A 16,780-nucleotide genomic window follows, 5' to 3' on the forward strand; every position below is an offset into this window, starting at 1 on the left:
AGGCAGATAATCTATGTTCTGATCTCATATTTGCTACTTTATGTATGACCTTGGACAAGTCAATTTCCTCACTGTAGAAATATAAGCAAGTTTTGACCAATAGCAGTATTTCATCAGAGAACTGTCTGTGGCTAAATTCTAAGACTTACCTCATTAATTAGGGCCTCAAATTGGTTCTAATTTCCTAGAAACCATATAGATAAATCACTATATCCATTTCTCTTTAGCAGTCCATAGTAAACTACAGGCTTAAAAAACTACCTTCCCCACCCCGCAAAATTTAATGCTGTTTGCATTCCCAACTCACTTTTCATAGGATGACATAATTAGATTTCATATGCATATCTTACATCAAGAATTACCTATAGTTTAACTAGAACAGGTAAACTCTTGTTTAAATTAAACCCTGACCAATTTCAAGGATGAAGCTTCTAATACAATGCTTGGACATTTGTCATGCTATTTGAGCTATAAACTCAAAATGTCCATGGGCCAAAGTAAAGAGATGGAGGTAAAGTTGCTAAGCTTATCTGAATCCTCTCATTGCACTACAGCTCATTTAAAAATTTTGTCAGCAAACCCTAAGTATCTCATATTGGCCAACAGACTAAGCATAACAAAAATGAAGAGCAAAAATTTACCTTAACTGCAACCCTACTGGGTTGATCCTGATTCTTAAAATATTACAAATTCTTGTCACTAGTTGGTCCATTATTTCGAGAGTAGCTCTGACTTTTAACGCCCGAAGTTTGCGTACCTCCCTCCCTTTTAAAAGTAGATTTTTTTAAAGAGCAGTTTTAGGTTTGTGTCAAAATTAGACAGAAGGTACAGAAATTTCCCATATATCCCTTGTCCCCACATACCCACAGCCTCCCATACTATCAACATCCCACACGTGGTACACTTATTACAATCAACGAACCTATACTGACACGTCATTAATACTCAAAGTACATATTTTACATTACAGTGCATTCTTGGTGGTGTATCTTCTTTGAGTTTTGACAAATTTACAACATGTATTCACCATTACAGTATCATAAAGAATAATTTCACTGCCCTAAAAATCCACTGGGCTCTGTCTACTCATCCTTTGCTTACCCATTTTTAAGCCCTAAATTGCAAATAGTACTTAAGAGATTCTAAATGCTGAAATGACATTCAGAACCTTGAGGATGAAAAGGGAAAGCAAAAGCCAGGGCAGAAAAAAAATAGGCCAAAAATAAGAGCAAAGGAGAAGTAAAGGAGAGCAGCTGCATTTTAAGAATCAAAACACTCCATCCCTTCAAGACGGGAAGCCAGATCCTTTAAGTACTGTTTTTCCTTCCCATTCTCTTCTAGGAGTTCTGAGAAGGTCTTGGCTAATATACTATAACTGAGTCTTCTTAAGTAGGCAAAGCGTTACAGCTTAAGTAAATTCCTGATCTACATATAAACATTTATTGGAAGTGACTCATACCTTAGACTCACTTATTTTTAAGATACTAATAGCAAAAACTATGAACAGTCTTGAGTTGGATGCTCTTTGATAGCACATTGTACACTGGCTCTGCAGTCCTCTAGGCTGTATTCATGAATAGGATTAGCTTGATTAAACAGATTGAAGAAATTTTATAACCGACACTCAGCCTTCCCAAATGTTAAGTCCATTCCTTTTAACACATCTGCCCTTTATTCAGCACAAGTGATATATTGACTATAGCACCAATTCTTTTTACAGTGTTCTGTATTTCATCTGTTCCTTAACCACTGTTTACCCTCCTTGACTAATGCAATCTTATCCTTGCTAGCTCTCATTTTCAGTACTACTCTCCCTCTAATCTATCACTAATCACTAGCTAACTCCTATTACTGCTCTTAGGAGATTAAGTCCTACAGTAGTTTCCAAGTGTCCTAGAAATTAATTCCAAGATGCCTTACCTTACCTTCGTTGCCAAGTCTTTAATAAGGTGTCCCAGATTACTCCTCCTTCCTACCTTTCCTCATCTACCACCCTCTGGTATGCCTGCTTTAAATGCCCTTTACCTGACAGCCCTCCATTTGCAGCTCACATGTTGTGCCACAGGCCTAGAATGCCTCCTTCCCCCCAAGGCAATCTACTGGTCATCTTCCTCCCATCATTAAAACTTCACTTGCCATGAGGTTTTGTCAGATTACTGTTAGGAGATGCTACTTTTTCTAAAATAATGGATCACAACCCTGGGTGCACACTGAAATCACCAGTGTGTGAAGTTAAGTTTCACCAGCGTATGGGATGTTTTAAAATAAAATACTGAGGCCCTGGCTCCATATCAGACCAATTAAAATAGAATCTCTAGGCAAAGGACCCAGATACCAGTAGTGATAGGTCGGGAGTTGTTTATGTTTGTTTGTTTCCAAAGCCCCACAGGTGATTCTAATAAGCAGTCAGGGCTGTGAACCACTACACTAATCCTACCCAGGCTAGAAACAGAACTCCCATAACATTTATCCAATATGTTCTCTAAATATATCCATATCCCACATCCCAAAAATACACTTACCACATAGCCTTGACCAATATATATACTGTAAATATCTAAAATTCTCCTTCATGAGGCTTAAACACTTACAGTAGTTTATACACTTGAGCACAGGGTTTCTCTTGTAAGATGGGAAGATACTGTCTACATTATAGGGTTGTCATGAAAGTCAAACAAGATAGTGGATTTAGCAAAGCAACTAACTTATAAAGGGCACAAATGTTAAATCCCTTCAGGTATCAAGATTAACACCTGGATTCACTTTTTAAGAAAGAAACAAAACTCAAGTGGCAGTATGGAAGATACAAGCTATCTGGATGAGGCTGAGTAGATAGCTCCTGGCCAAGAGTTCTAATCAAAGGGGTCATTCTTTGCATAATGCAGACACTCAACAAATTTCACCAGAAGTGTATCCCATCCTGATCCAACCCTTCCTTTAAAAAAATTTATATAGGTGAAATCTGGTTAAAATTAATGCCAAAACCAATAGAAACCTGGAGAAAAAGTCTTTGAAAGTAAAATATAGCCCAGGGAGGTGCCTGATTCTCATAGTCCCTTGGCCACACTGTGTGAAGAGGCTGTTCCCAAATTACACAGAAGCACCATCAGCTGGCTCTGTCTGCTTCCTTGGTCCCTGCGTTTACAAGCACCCCAACACAGGATATCTAGAGAGGAATCTGCTGCCAGAGACTGTTCTGCCAGAAATTTAAAATGGAATAAACCTTATTCCTTTAAGTATCAAAACAAAGGTTAAAAGTTATAAAGTCAAAACTCAAATGAGTATTAGAGAACAGAAAATAGGCCAGTAATGACAAATAATGCCAATTTCGATTGACTGACAAGGGCTACCAGGACTGGTGGTGCTGTCTTTTAAGAAGAATTCTGAGACTGAATATATGTGTTTATCAGGAAAGCATGCCACGAGAGATAATGGATATTGGTCATGGGAAGAGGAGGTGAAAAGGACAGCATGTATGACATGTATTTTCCATCCAGAAGACTCATAACTTCAAGAGTCTAAAAAGTCTAAACCTAAAAAGGTAAGTGGTAATGATGTACACACAGAATGGCATAGTTCTATCAATACTAATCACACTATGTTATCAATCATTTGTTTCTGAGGGCAGGAAGTATGTGTATCTTATTCTTTTTTTTATCTCCAACATGCATCAGAATGACCTATATTTAACAGACTGTTAACAAAAGTATACTTAATTAACTCTGTAATAAGAAAACAGAGAATTATAAGATCACATTATTTTGTGATATGACATAATCACGTAAGGTCTATACACCAAAATACTCTCACACCCTAATAAATGCCCATTTGAACTACAAGCTTGATTGCAGTAGGTAGGTGGTGAGAAAAACAAGCAGTACCCAAAATGGGAAAGCCCAGGACTAGATTTAGAAGCACAACTTTTAAAAGGGACACCTCTCCCCTCATTTTACTCTTGGGAGATAGAAGCAAAAAGTTAAACCAACAATGAAATGATACTCCATTTCATTTTGCTAAGTTTTCACTAGACAAATCCCAATCACCATGAACTTGTGTTTAGTTCTCGTACATGGCACAATATCCACTATGTGTAATCAAGCACTTAAATATTTAATATGGTGAGGTTCTAATGTCTATTTTCACTTAGGAACTACAATACCATTAGTACTACTTTAATTAAAAGAGCTATTGTGTGATAGAAGAGCAACCTTCCCACAATTGCTCCACAATTGGACCAGAAGAGCGAAAATTGGTTTTACTCAGGGCTTAAAAATTTTATCTATTCTCAAGCTCAAAACTACAATATCAAAACAAATAAACACCTTAAAAGATTATTTTAGGTTACAGGATAGAAGTGTTAAAAGCAAAGTTGGTGGTTAATTCCAAAAATTAAGCCTTGCAAAAAATTAATGTAATATTAACGACAAGTATACTTGTGACTAGAAAGAATGGGTCTGGATGATCTCTCAAGGAATCTTTTTCTGGATTTTCCACACTTGTGCCTCCTTCCCTATTTGAAGGGACACAAGCTTAACTGGCTCTTTGCTATTTTCTCTAGATTTTTGACACACAAACAAGTTAACCTTGTTAACGTGCCTTTCCCCACAGTTCCAAAATTTCTGTCATAAGAATCAAGTGACTAGGCAATGAATATAGATTTCTTTCTGTGGTAGTTCTGGAAGCAACAAGTGATTGACTATTGGGAAGGGCTTTAAAGCCTTAGATTGCTGAATCTTAATGCTTATAGTTAATAATAAAATATCAGACATCAATTTGATCTCACCAATAGGGCAAATTTAAGCAACATTATTAACTGTAGGTTATCTGAGCAAAAGGGGCTTTCATATCTCAAAAAAGAAAAAAAAAAGAAAATCAAAGTACACAAAGTGATCAACTTCATACCATCATCAGCAAACATGTGCCAGCATTTGAAGAGAGCTAGGAGTAAAAGGACTTCGGTTTTGGTCCAGGCTATGCCTCTTATTAACCATGTGATCTTGCAAGTAATCCAACCTCAGATTCTTCACCTATAAAACAATGAATCTGCCACCACCTACCCTACTTACCTCACAGGGTTTCTGTGAGGATCCAATTAGAGAACCTATTTGGAAAACTATGAAGACCTAAAATAAATAAATAAATATATATATATATATATGGAACCACCATCATGCTAATCACCATGTAAAAAGAAATCACTAGTCCACAATTTCCTCCATTCTACCCACTTCATAATCAAAATCACATAACTGTACCAAAAGGAACTATATTGCTATGTGGTTCATTTTTATTACCTAAATTCAGTCTGTTCTCCAAAAGCCTATATAACGACATGTAAAGATGAACTAGCAGAAGAATATATGTGGCAAAGTACGTAGAGAATTAAGTCATTGAAATCTTTTCTAAAGATTGCCCGCCCCAAACTCAAAGACTCCTGATGGGTCCTTTGAAATCTTCACTTTCCTCTGGATTTCAGATGCTCAATTAAAGCACTCTTTTCAGCATTTAATTAAGACACAGGAATATTTTTTCTCCCACAATTCTGAGTTTTGTGACCTTCTAGTAAACATACCATAACAGTTTTTATTGGACCATTACAATTGGGCTCTATAATACTGCTCTCTAGTGGCTTTCCCATGAGTGAGAAGCAATTTCCTACGTCTTTACTGGGCTGTAGAAAGCTGTACATGGTTCCCAAATAATAGAGAATTCTTCCTCTACTGTCACAGTTCTTGATAGTATGGTTTCTATGCTATGTAAGCCAGGTTCCTGGCTGCCACTGTATGAAGGTGTATGAATCTAGACAGGTCACTTACAGTGACTTGGGACTCAGTTTCCACATCTATAAGAATGAGAACTAGATCATCTCCAAGGATCTGTCTGGTTGAAATAGTGTATGATTCTCTTCAGATCACATTTATCAATCCTGCAACTAAGAGACCCCAAAGAACAATCCCATCATAGCTGCAGCTTCGAAATATGCAAAACATATCTCATCACTCCCCCAGCCCCCAAACAATAGTCACAGCTACTGTAGAACGAATAAGGAATGTTTTAACAGTACACGGTGTTTTCTTTTTTTTTGGGGGGGGGGGCATCTCCCAGTGAAAACTACCTAGTTACACAACAGTTAAGACTGCAGTTTTCAGGGTCATTAGATTCCAAAAAGAAACTGAATCAGAAAGATAATAGGAAGACACATGCAAGAAAATAAACATGAGTGTTCATTTCCAGAAACCAGTCCAATTTCACACCAGGTTATCTCCTGTGGCTAGGGATAATCTGAGGAGTCCAAGCCTAACCTCTGTCACTTCTAATCTTAGAATACCAAAAAAGTCAGCAAGCCTTCACAGATCACTCAGTTTCAATCAACTCTGGGAGTCTTGAATAAGAGGCCTGTAGGAGGTGTGGTGGGCATGGGGGGTAGAGAGGGAAGTGGCTCACAGGATGAGCACAGAGGCAAGGGTCTCCCTTCCAGATAAGACTTCATCTTAATGGTTAATTAAAATAATGTTCGAAAACCAAAATCCAATAATGAATGATTTGCTCAAAAACTAAATACAAGGAACTCAGCTAGGAACATGATTGGATACGCAGATGAATTCAGGGAATTTAAAATTCCTTAATGCTCTGGCTCTGGTTGAAGTGGGCACAGGGAGGCTGCCATCCCTCAATTGCGTTCTCCACACTACCCCTTGTCTGGTCAGTTTGAAAATATAATATTAAGAAAAATGTACCCAAATATTAATGCTTAAGGAAATATGCTGTCTCACGAGTCTCCTAATGACTTAGGAATTCAGTGGCTGACTGGCCATCCAGCTTTAGTAATCAATGAAGACATAGCAGGGATTAGTTTTGAGCAGGGTATTGAAAGAGAGTAACAAGTCTACTTTAGTTACCTGGGAATATATATTTTTTAATATAACATAACGGATGGGAGAAGCATGCTCGGAAACAAGGACAAGGATCACCATTAGCAAGCATGCAGAAAAACATCAAGTCACCAGTTAACAGCAGTCTAGCAGCCCTTCTTCATCCTGTGGTTTCCACTGTCTCAGGCATTACATTCATGCTCAACCAACTACAAAGTTTATTTCTGTTACAATGACCACTACTGTTTTATCTAAAACACTTACGCTATAGAAATGGGAAGAAACAAAACAGCTTCTTTAAAGTGAAAAAGGGAAAGCTTGGGGGGGCATCTCCCAGACATCAATTTCTACTGTGAAACACCACCACCCAATGCAAATGATCATTCCCTTCTTTTCAAGCTCTCTGCTTATCTGTTACCTTCAACTCTACCATGCATCTGAGGAGCATAAATATGTACTATAAGTTGAGATGATATATTGTAATGATTTCCATTATTTCTCAAGGACAAACTGCTTTGAAATGTGATTTTAGGTTACTTGCACTTATGTAAGAACACAAAGCTCTTAAATGTCTGGGTTTCTAGTACAGGCAGAAGGTTAAGGCAGAAAGAGTATTAAAAGCCTCTATCCTAGAACCACCCACCCAAACCAAAATTGTTTCCAGTCCGATACATTTAAATAAAAAGGTGTTACCCCAGAAAATATAAAATTATCCAAACCTTTCAAATATCATGATACTTCTGATAGATTCTACAGTAACACCTATAATCATAATTAAAGGCTTAGAATGTAAAGAACTTACACATTTTTATGCCCCTCCCCCAAATTTAAAATAACATATAAACCCTACTTTTGCTAGTATACGGTGAACGTGCATTTACCTCAAAAAGAAACTGCAGTTAACAGCACTGCTTAAGAAAAGTTATTTGAAGAGAAAATATAAAGTAACCCCAACCCAAGTAAAAGAGACATCTTTCCCACTAGTGTTGCTGGTAACTTCTAAAGCTCTAAGTGGTATAATTCATCTTTTCACATACAGGATAATAATGCTTCCAGTTGTTAACACAAATTATGTCAAATATAACGAAGGGGAAAAAATCATCAGCTATACAAGGTCTTCCAATACATCACATAGATAACATGAAAGTCAATCTCAGCTTCACATAACTTGGTCAAACCTGGTAGAAACCAAGAGGGTGTGGATGTACCAGCGACAGTTACCACCGACTAGGCTAAATGATAATAAGCCACAAATTAAAGGTAAGGTATAAGGAACACCGCACACCTCTCGATATTACACACCTCTACTTTCTTCAATGCGTGGATTGAAAGAAAATAATTTATCCCCCTCCATGCGGTTTCTCCTTTACAATATAAATTATTTCCAAGCCTGGCTGGCTAGTGACATAAAACATTTTCCCCAAGAGAAACCTACAGAAAGATACAGAAGCCTAGGGCTTTCTAGGCTTTTTTAATTAAGCCCGTGCCTCGTCTTACACTTTCCTCTAGGTTACCTCTCCGGAGGGTGTGAAAATATCAACAGACGGTCCCCCAGCCCCACCCTCCCAGTAGTGCCTCGCACTGACTAGGTTCATCCCGCTCCTTCCCTTTCAGCCTCATCACCTTTGAGAAGCTTATCGAATACTTCTCCCCATTTATACCCGCACCCTTATTCATGCCTGAGCACGACAAGCTCCGCATCCTTCTTCCAAGGAAGGGACTAGCAAAAAAGAAAGAGGCATGCTCGAGAAACGACTGACGAAGAAACGTGACAGCCAGACACTTTAAACCAGCGGGGTTGGCCTTTCTCCCCCACCTCAGCCTGGAACCAGCAGTCGGTTCCCTAAATACTGAAATCTCTGGTCTTCACGCTCTCCCCACCCCCGCAGAGATGAGGCCGGAAAATGAAAAGGCCGGGGTGAGACGCAAGGCTGGGTCAACCCTAACGGAGCCCGCTGCCCCCACCCCCCGGGCTGGCGTCCCCGGGGAGGATGGAGATCGCGGGAGGAGCGAGGGCTCCCGGCCCGGGACCCGCCAGCGCGCCCGCCCGACGCCCCCAGAGACGCAGCCCGCTACACCCGGGCCCTTCCCCGCCGGCCTCCCCCGGCCCAGCCCCCCGAAGGGCCCCTCCCCGCCCCGGCACTGCAGCGGCACCCGGGGCGGACCCCAAGCTGGCCTCACTCGCACACACGCCACACACAAAAGCGCCGCCGCCGCCGCCGCCGCCTTCCCGCCCCCACTGCGCGGCGGAGTAATCAATGAGGCAGCCGGCGCCCGCGTCTCCTCCGTGCACGCCCGAATGCGGGGCCCGGGCGGCAGGGGCGGCGGCGAGACTCACCATCGCTCCGCTTGATCTCCACGTAAATCCCGATCTGGATCTTGCCGAAGTTGGCCGTTGCCATCACCTCATCTGGAGCAGCGGCGGCTGGCCGAGGGAGGGGGACGCGAGGGCGGAAAAGGCGGGGAGGGGACGGGGTAGGTGTGGGAGGGGGAGCGGTTGCCCGCGGCCGCGCCGGCCCGGGCGACAGCGTGAACGCGAGCCGGGGCCGCGAAGAGCAGCGGCGGGCTGGCAGGCGGAGGCCCCGGGCCTGCAGGCCGGCGGGAGGACGCGCACGCCGGGGCGTCGGGGTGAAGCGAGGGCCGGGGCCGTGAGGCGGCGCGGGCGAAAGTGGGAGGGCCCGCGCCGCCCGCCCTGGAGCAGACGCTGGGGAGGCGGGGCGCCGCGCGCCTGCGCAGAGCGCTCCTCCCGCGTCTCTTCCTCGTCTGCCTGCCTTTCCCCGCTGCCTCGAGGGGGCCCCGCCCGCAGTGAGGTCGGCAGAGGGAGCGGAACGCTGGCTCTACGGGTCGCAGCGAGCCTGCGTCTCGGTTGATTTCGGCGTGCGGCCTGGAAGAGGCAGGAACCCGCGCCCCGGTGCCATCCGGCCTCTCTGGCACCCAAAAATTGGCGCTCTTGCTGGAATGGATTAAGGACCCTGTGGTTTCTGGGCGTTCCGGCTGGAGCGCGTGGCTGAGGGATGAATTTAGGGGTCGGCCATTGACAGCATGGGTTCAGTGTTTCATCTGAGAGTGTCACCTCTGTTGCTACTTAGAGGTGGCCTGTCCAAGTAACCGTCCCAAGGTTTCCCATCCAGTTGTGGAAGAAAAGAAGAAACACCTTTGAGGAGTCACCCACCCTAGGTCAGAATGAAGGTCCTCTTTTCATGGCTTTGACTTATAGTTCATCCCCACTCAAAAAGAAACCCTGTGGTATGGGGGCGGGGAGGGGGGCTTGACTGCTCGGTTTATGATGCTGGTGTCTTGTCTCTGCTGTAGGGTTCAAGACTATTTGCACTGGACCATAAAACCAGTAACTATGATTCAAGGACAGAGGGCAGACACAAGGTTGACTAAGGAAGGTGTCTTTCCTGCAGTCACTTGATTAGTCTGACCACATCAGCATGTGGAGAGCGGGATTCTTCATCCTGGCAGAGCAGGAAGGCCATGTGGACAGGGACCATAGAAACTATGTTTACAGGACTGTGTAAAACAAACCTCCAAACGTGTGACTTTTGCTTCTAGTATTAGGACTTGATATGGAGGAAACACTTATCGTGCCCTGCTTTCTCTAGTCATTGTTAATCTCCCTGTAATATTAACTAAAAACAGTTTTAAAATTTAAAAATTGGAAACTGGATACATGTGTGTTAAGTGCGTGTGTGGATATATGCAAATGGCTAGAGTTTTCAACCTAATATAAGTAATCAAGTCAAATAGATCCTAAAAGAATTGTTGAAAGATTCAGACTACGTTTGTAACTTGAATATATTAAAGGCATAGTTGTCAAAAGAAGAAAGTTTCTTAGATCCAATCTAAAGTAAAAATAATGTCTATGAAAAAAACACTGGGTAGGGATTCCCTGGTGGCGCAGTGGTTGAGAGTCCGCCTGCCGATGCAGGGGACACGGGTTCGTGCCCCGGTCCGGGAAGATCCCACATGCCGCGGAGCGGCTGGGCCCGTGAGCCATGGCCGCTGAGCCTGCGCGTCCGGAGCCTGTGCTCCGCAAGGGGAGAGGCCACAACAGTGAGAGGCCCGCGTACCACAAAAAACAAACAAACAAAACAAAACAAAACACTGGGTAGACAAGTTAGAAAATAACCGGCTTTTACATTCCAGAAATGACATTACTCAATTCAAAATCTCAATTCAGGACCTCTGTTTCAAAATAAGATTTGACCAAATCAAGATTCAGGGTTTTTTTTTTAATAATCTTCAGAGTTTTATCTGAACTCTTTGAGCTTCTGTCTAGTAGAACTCATTCCCTGATGTCTCGATGACTGAGGTATACAGCATCTATTTATTTGCTTGCAAATTCTTTAAAGAATACAAAGAAATCAAGCTATACACCTATTAAATTTAAAATTGCTTCATAAAATATTATGTTTTATCACGGTTGCTGACACATACTTTGCACCCTGTGGGAAGTTTTCATGAGGGTCAAGTGAAATAAAATGTGATAGTACTTTGTATTTATAATCAAGTTAAAAAACAAAGTAAACCACCCTACAAAAAATAACCTAGTACCCTACTGTAATCTTCAAATCATTAATTCAAATTTTATATCCAATGATGTAAAATTAAACACACTTTGCAATTTGCCTCTGGCCCTCATCACCTCACACTTGAGAGGATAGCAAGAGCTTTACAGACCTGTCTATATTCTTTTACCCACTCGAGTCCATCCTAACTTAACTGACAGAATAATCTTGCTTAAGGATAATTTCCATCAAGTCATATCCTATTAATAGTGGCTGCTGTTGTCCTACCCTATCCTGAGTTGATAAACCATTTCAAAAAAATCATAATTATTGTCATCGAGCCAAGCCCATCTCTTTATAAGGCCTAGATTAAAAAAATTTTTTCTCTACTTTGGGGTCATTACTACATAAACGTTAAGAGATTATTCCAAGGAAGAGGCTGTTAAGCCAGTGAGCAGGATTTGAAGCAGAAGCCAACACTCACCTTAACCAGTTACCTGCTCCTCTGGGGAAGAGCAGAGGCATGACTTGGCTCCAGTTCTAGCTCAAATTATACATACGTGTCTACATCTTCTTACTTGAAGTTTTCCATTCAGTGTTTGCATCTATTCTCAATTACACAAAGTTTGTGGATCTAGGATCAAATGAAGAAAATGGATGCAGTTGACAGAAACTCTTCGACTTTGTTGTCTCCTTTCTGTCCTGTGCTGCTTTGGAGACTTTTTGGTTGTCAGTGTTTCCCATTCCCATTAAATTTACTTAAATTTTAATTCTAATTAAACTGGTGTAATTTTATTGTAATATATTTTAGTCCTTAAACAAATACATTAAAAACACCTGGGAGATATAAATCCCAATTTTACCCGCTCTGAATATTTGCTCTTTTCTTCTCTGTTGGATTTCTCTTCCTGCCTGCAAACATTTTCAGGCTCCTTTGTCTTGGAAAAAAAATCTTTTGATCCTTCTCTTCCTATTTAAATTCCATTCTATTTTTTACTTTTCTTCCCCTGCCAAATTCTCAAATGACTGCTTTAAATACCCACTACCTTGATTCCCCATCACTCATTCATTTCCTAACCCCTAAATCTGGATTTAATCCTCTACTGAATTATATTTTTTTAAGTCAACATTTACTTTTAATTACCTCATTCAGTATACACTACCATCTTATTTTTGAATTTTATTTATTTATTTTTTATACAGCAGATTCTTATCTATTTTATACACATTAGTGTATATATGCCAATCCCAATATCCCAATTCATCCCACAACTACCACCATCACCACCACCCCCCGCCCTGCTTTTCCCGCTACACTACCATCTTTATTTGCCTTGAATTCATTGAAGAATGGCCTACCTGCTCTTTCCCAAACAATACCGTTCCTGCCTCAGTTTCTGCTCATATAGTAAGTGATTTACTCACCTCTATTTTTATTTTTGGCTGTGCCACATGGCTTGGGGGATATTAGTTCCCTGACCAGGGATTGAATCCATGCCCCCTGCAGTGGAAGCACAGAGTCCTAACCACTAGACAACCAGGGAAGTCCCTTACTCTGCTCTATTTAAAGCCTTTCTATGTGGCAAGGCACAGCTGTAGCCTCCCTTCTTTATGGTGCTTTCTCCACCCAATCCAATTTATAATGACGGTCCTATCTGGGTGATTCTCCCCCCAGCCATGATCATCAGAAGCACTTAAGAAATATTTTAATAAAAATATGTAAGCACAAACTCTACTCCAGGCCTAACAGTTTAAAATTTCCAGGGGGGAATTTAATGTGGTCTGTTTTTTTTGTTTTGTTTTTTGTTTTGGCTGTGTTGGGTCTTTGTTTCTGTGCGAGAGCTCTCTCTAGTTGCGGCGAGCAGGGGCCACTCTTCATTGCGGTGCGCAGGCCTCTCACTGTCGCGGCCTCTCTTGTTGCAGAGCACAGGCTCCAGACGCACAGGCTCAGTACTTGTGGCTCACGGGCCCAGTTGCTCCACGGCATGTGGGATCCCAGACCAGGGCTCGAACCCGTGTCCCCTGCATTGGCAGACAGACTCTCAACCACTGCGCCACCAGGGAAGCCCATGTGGTCTGTTTTTTAAAAACTCATCAGGAGATTCTGAGGTGTATATATAACTGGTTGAGAACCAGTTGATTACCCTTGAATTTCCATAATTTGATATTTTCTATACATTGCCCACGTAGGGACTGAGTACTGAATAGACACTGATTGGTTATTTACCTAGTCCACATTCTTCATTATAATTCTTTCATGTATACTTTTTTTTTTTTTTTTTTTTTTTTGCGGTACGCGGGCCTCTCACTGTTGTGGCCTCTGCCGTTGTGGAGCACAGGCTCCGGACGCGCAGGCTCAGCGGCCATGGCTCACGGGCCCAGCCCCTCCGCGGCATATGGAATCTTCCCGGACCGGGGCACGAACCCGTGTCCCCTGTATCGGCAGGCGGACTCTCAACCACTGCCCCACCAGGGAAGCCCTCATGGATACTTTTTGATAGTCTACTTATCAAACTTATTTTGATAGTATACTTTCACTTATACCTTTTGATAGTGTATTGGATTGTATTAACAGTAAGCTTTTGGTACAAAGCTAATTTACAAAGCCTTTTAAGGTCCATATTGAATTTAGATCTATATAGAAATATCAAATAATGTGGTGTCATATTCCATCATTGTCTACATTGAGGTATTCCTAATCTTTATACTTATTAATCAAATATTTGCCTTAATTTTCATTTACATAACAAATTCCTCTCAAGTATAGGAAGTGTAGAGGTTTCCCCTTACACCAGATTTTCAGTAATTTGATGAGTATGAACTCATAAGTAACAGGAGGTGGTCTTTTCACCATTTGTAGTAATATATCCAAATTGAAAATGATTTATATATTCTTACATAGTTCTTATTAATTCGGGAGCTTAGTAAGCTCTTATAGAGTTGTCGTGGAGCATCAGCGATGTAAAACAAAATGATTGATGGTGTGCTACACATTCTCATTATTTTAAAAAACTATGGCCGGTGTTAGTTTTTTCAATGTATTCAGTCTAAGTCAAGTATAACTAGAGAGAACAGGTTTCCCTGAAATATTTCGTGTTGTTAAAGGATAGCACTTGATTTTTTGGTTGCTGTTTTGATGTAATCAACTTAACAGAGAGCAAATTTTCCAGTAAATATTAAGGTCCCAAACATACCTTATTTCCCTAATCTTTGTTAATATGCATACTTGCTTTTATGGCTGTTTGAATTCCTTCTTTAAATTGAAAATATGTGTTATATACTGTGAGTGGAGCCTAGCTAGGCCATAGTAAATACATTTTACAACAGTGGAAATAAAGACATTTTTCATTATAGATTTAGTCTCTTAAAATAATTGTTTTGCTTGACTTCACTTCTTATGACTATTTCAGTGTGTTTTTATAGTCCATATGTCCATATACTTATAATTTTTAATAGCCATATACTATTCCATATATATGTATATTTTTGACATTGCTTCATGGCATGCGGAATCTTAGTTCCCCAACCAGGGATCCAAACATGTCCCTTACAGTGGAAGCACAGAGTCCTAACCACTGGACTGCCAGGGAATTCCCATACTATTTGATATATTTCTAAATCATTTTTTGCTTACACATTCACTGTATTGTTGGGTTATCTTCAATATAAAATTCTAATTATGAACATCTTTGTAAACCTTTTTTGTGGGAAAATTCCTCTAAATGAAAATATCAGGTCAAAGGATATGAAAGTTATACTTAAAATATAAGAGAGATAACATCACTTCCTTCTTAAAATCAATCACCAGCTTCCTAGAATAAAATCTAAATTCTTTACACAGCTATACATGATCTAGCTTTGGCTACCTCTCCACCCTTGTCTGGTACCACACTCCGCTCATTCTGCTCTAGCCTCACTGAGTTCTTTTCTTTCCCTTAAATATGTCAAGCTTTTCCCCAGATCAACATTGTGGCTCTTGCTCAACTTTTCATATGATTGTTTCTTGTTATTTGTCAGGTCTTAGTGAAAGCACCTCCTGAAAAATGTCTTCGCTTACCCTCCACCTCACCCCCACTTTACTCTCTATCACTCTGTAACTTAACACCACCTGCAATTACCTTGCTCCATTATTTACTTTTTCATCTGTCTCCTCCCCCATTCTAAGTAAGCTCCCTGAGGGTAGGAACCTTGTCTAATGTTCTTTGTTACATCTTCAGCACATAGAACAGTACTTGGAACACAGATGCTCAGCAAATATTTGTTGAATAAATTAAGGAAGTTTAACTCTGTTTTATATTGTCAAATTTATACTCTTTGATTTGATAGTCTTTTCTTGAATGAGGTAAACTGGTAATGTATTTCCTCATTTACATGACCTAGAAAATCAAAATTTAATGTTTCCATCTTCTAAATCTCAAAATCTCTACTAGGTATAGATTATTACATAAGTAATAAATTCTCATAAAGAATTTTATTTTATTTTTAATTTAATTTTTATTTCATTTTAAAATATAGCTGATTTCCTTTTTTTATTATTTTCATTTTATTTTTTTATTTTTTAACATCTTCATTGGAGTATAATTGCTTTACAATGGTGTGTTAGTTTCCGCTTTATAACAAAGTGAATCAGCTATACATATACATATATCCCCATATCTCCTCCCTCTTGCGTCTTCCTCCCATCCTCCCTATTCCACCCCTCTAGATGGTCACAAAGCACTGAGCTAATCTCCCTGTGCTATACGACTGCTTCCCACTAGCTATTTTACATTTGGTAGCATATATATGTCCATGCTACTCTCTCACTTTGTCCAGCTTGCCCTTCCCACTCCCTGTGTCCTCAAGTGCATTCTCTATGTCTTCATCGTTATTCCTGTCCTGCCCCTAGGTTCTACAGAACCTTTTTTTTTTTTTTTAGATTCCATATGTATGTGTTAGCATACGGTATTTGTTTTTCTCTTTCTGACTTACTTCACTCTGAATGACAGACTCTAGGTCCATCCACCTCACTACAAGTAACTCAGTTTCATTTATTTTTATGGCTGAGTAATATTCCATTGTATATATGTGCCACATCTTCTTTATCCATTCATCTGTCAATGGATATTTAGGTTGCTTCCATGTCCTGGCTATTGTAAATAGAACTGCGATGAACATTGTGGTACATGCTCTTATTGAAATATGGTTTTCTCCAGGTATATGCCCAGTAGTGGGATTGCTGGGTCATGTGGTAGTTCTGTTTTTAGTTTTTGAAGGAACCTCCATACTGTTCTCCATAGTGGCTGTATCAATTTACATTCCTACCAAGAGTGCAAGAGGGTTCCTTTTTCTCCACACCCTCTCCAGCATTTATTGTTTGTACATTTTTTAATGATGGCCATTCTGACGGTGTGA

General features: G+C 40.7%; 1 protein-coding gene across 4 annotated transcripts in view; it reads right to left on the reverse strand.

Annotated features, from left to right (window-relative positions):
• KIF2A (kinesin family member 2A) overlaps positions 1-9,274 on the reverse strand; it is a gene marked incomplete at its 5' end in the record, with an annotated part of 70,343 nt that extends 61,069 nt beyond the window's left edge. For all 4 annotated transcript variants that reach the window (XM_082837373.1, XM_082837375.1, XM_082837372.1 and 1 more), the window contains one exon: positions 9,211-9,274. In XM_082837373.1, the coding sequence (XP_082693499.1) occupies positions 9,211-9,274 (64 nt within the window). The remainder of the gene's footprint in view (positions 1-9,210) is intronic.
• Between the last annotated feature and the right edge of the window lie 7,506 nt (positions 9,275-16,780).

The sequence above is a fragment of the Leucopleurus acutus genome, assembly GCF_964270905.1.
Source record: "Leucopleurus acutus genome assembly, chromosome: 3".
NCBI lineage: Eukaryota > Metazoa > Chordata > Mammalia > Artiodactyla > Delphinidae > Leucopleurus > Leucopleurus acutus.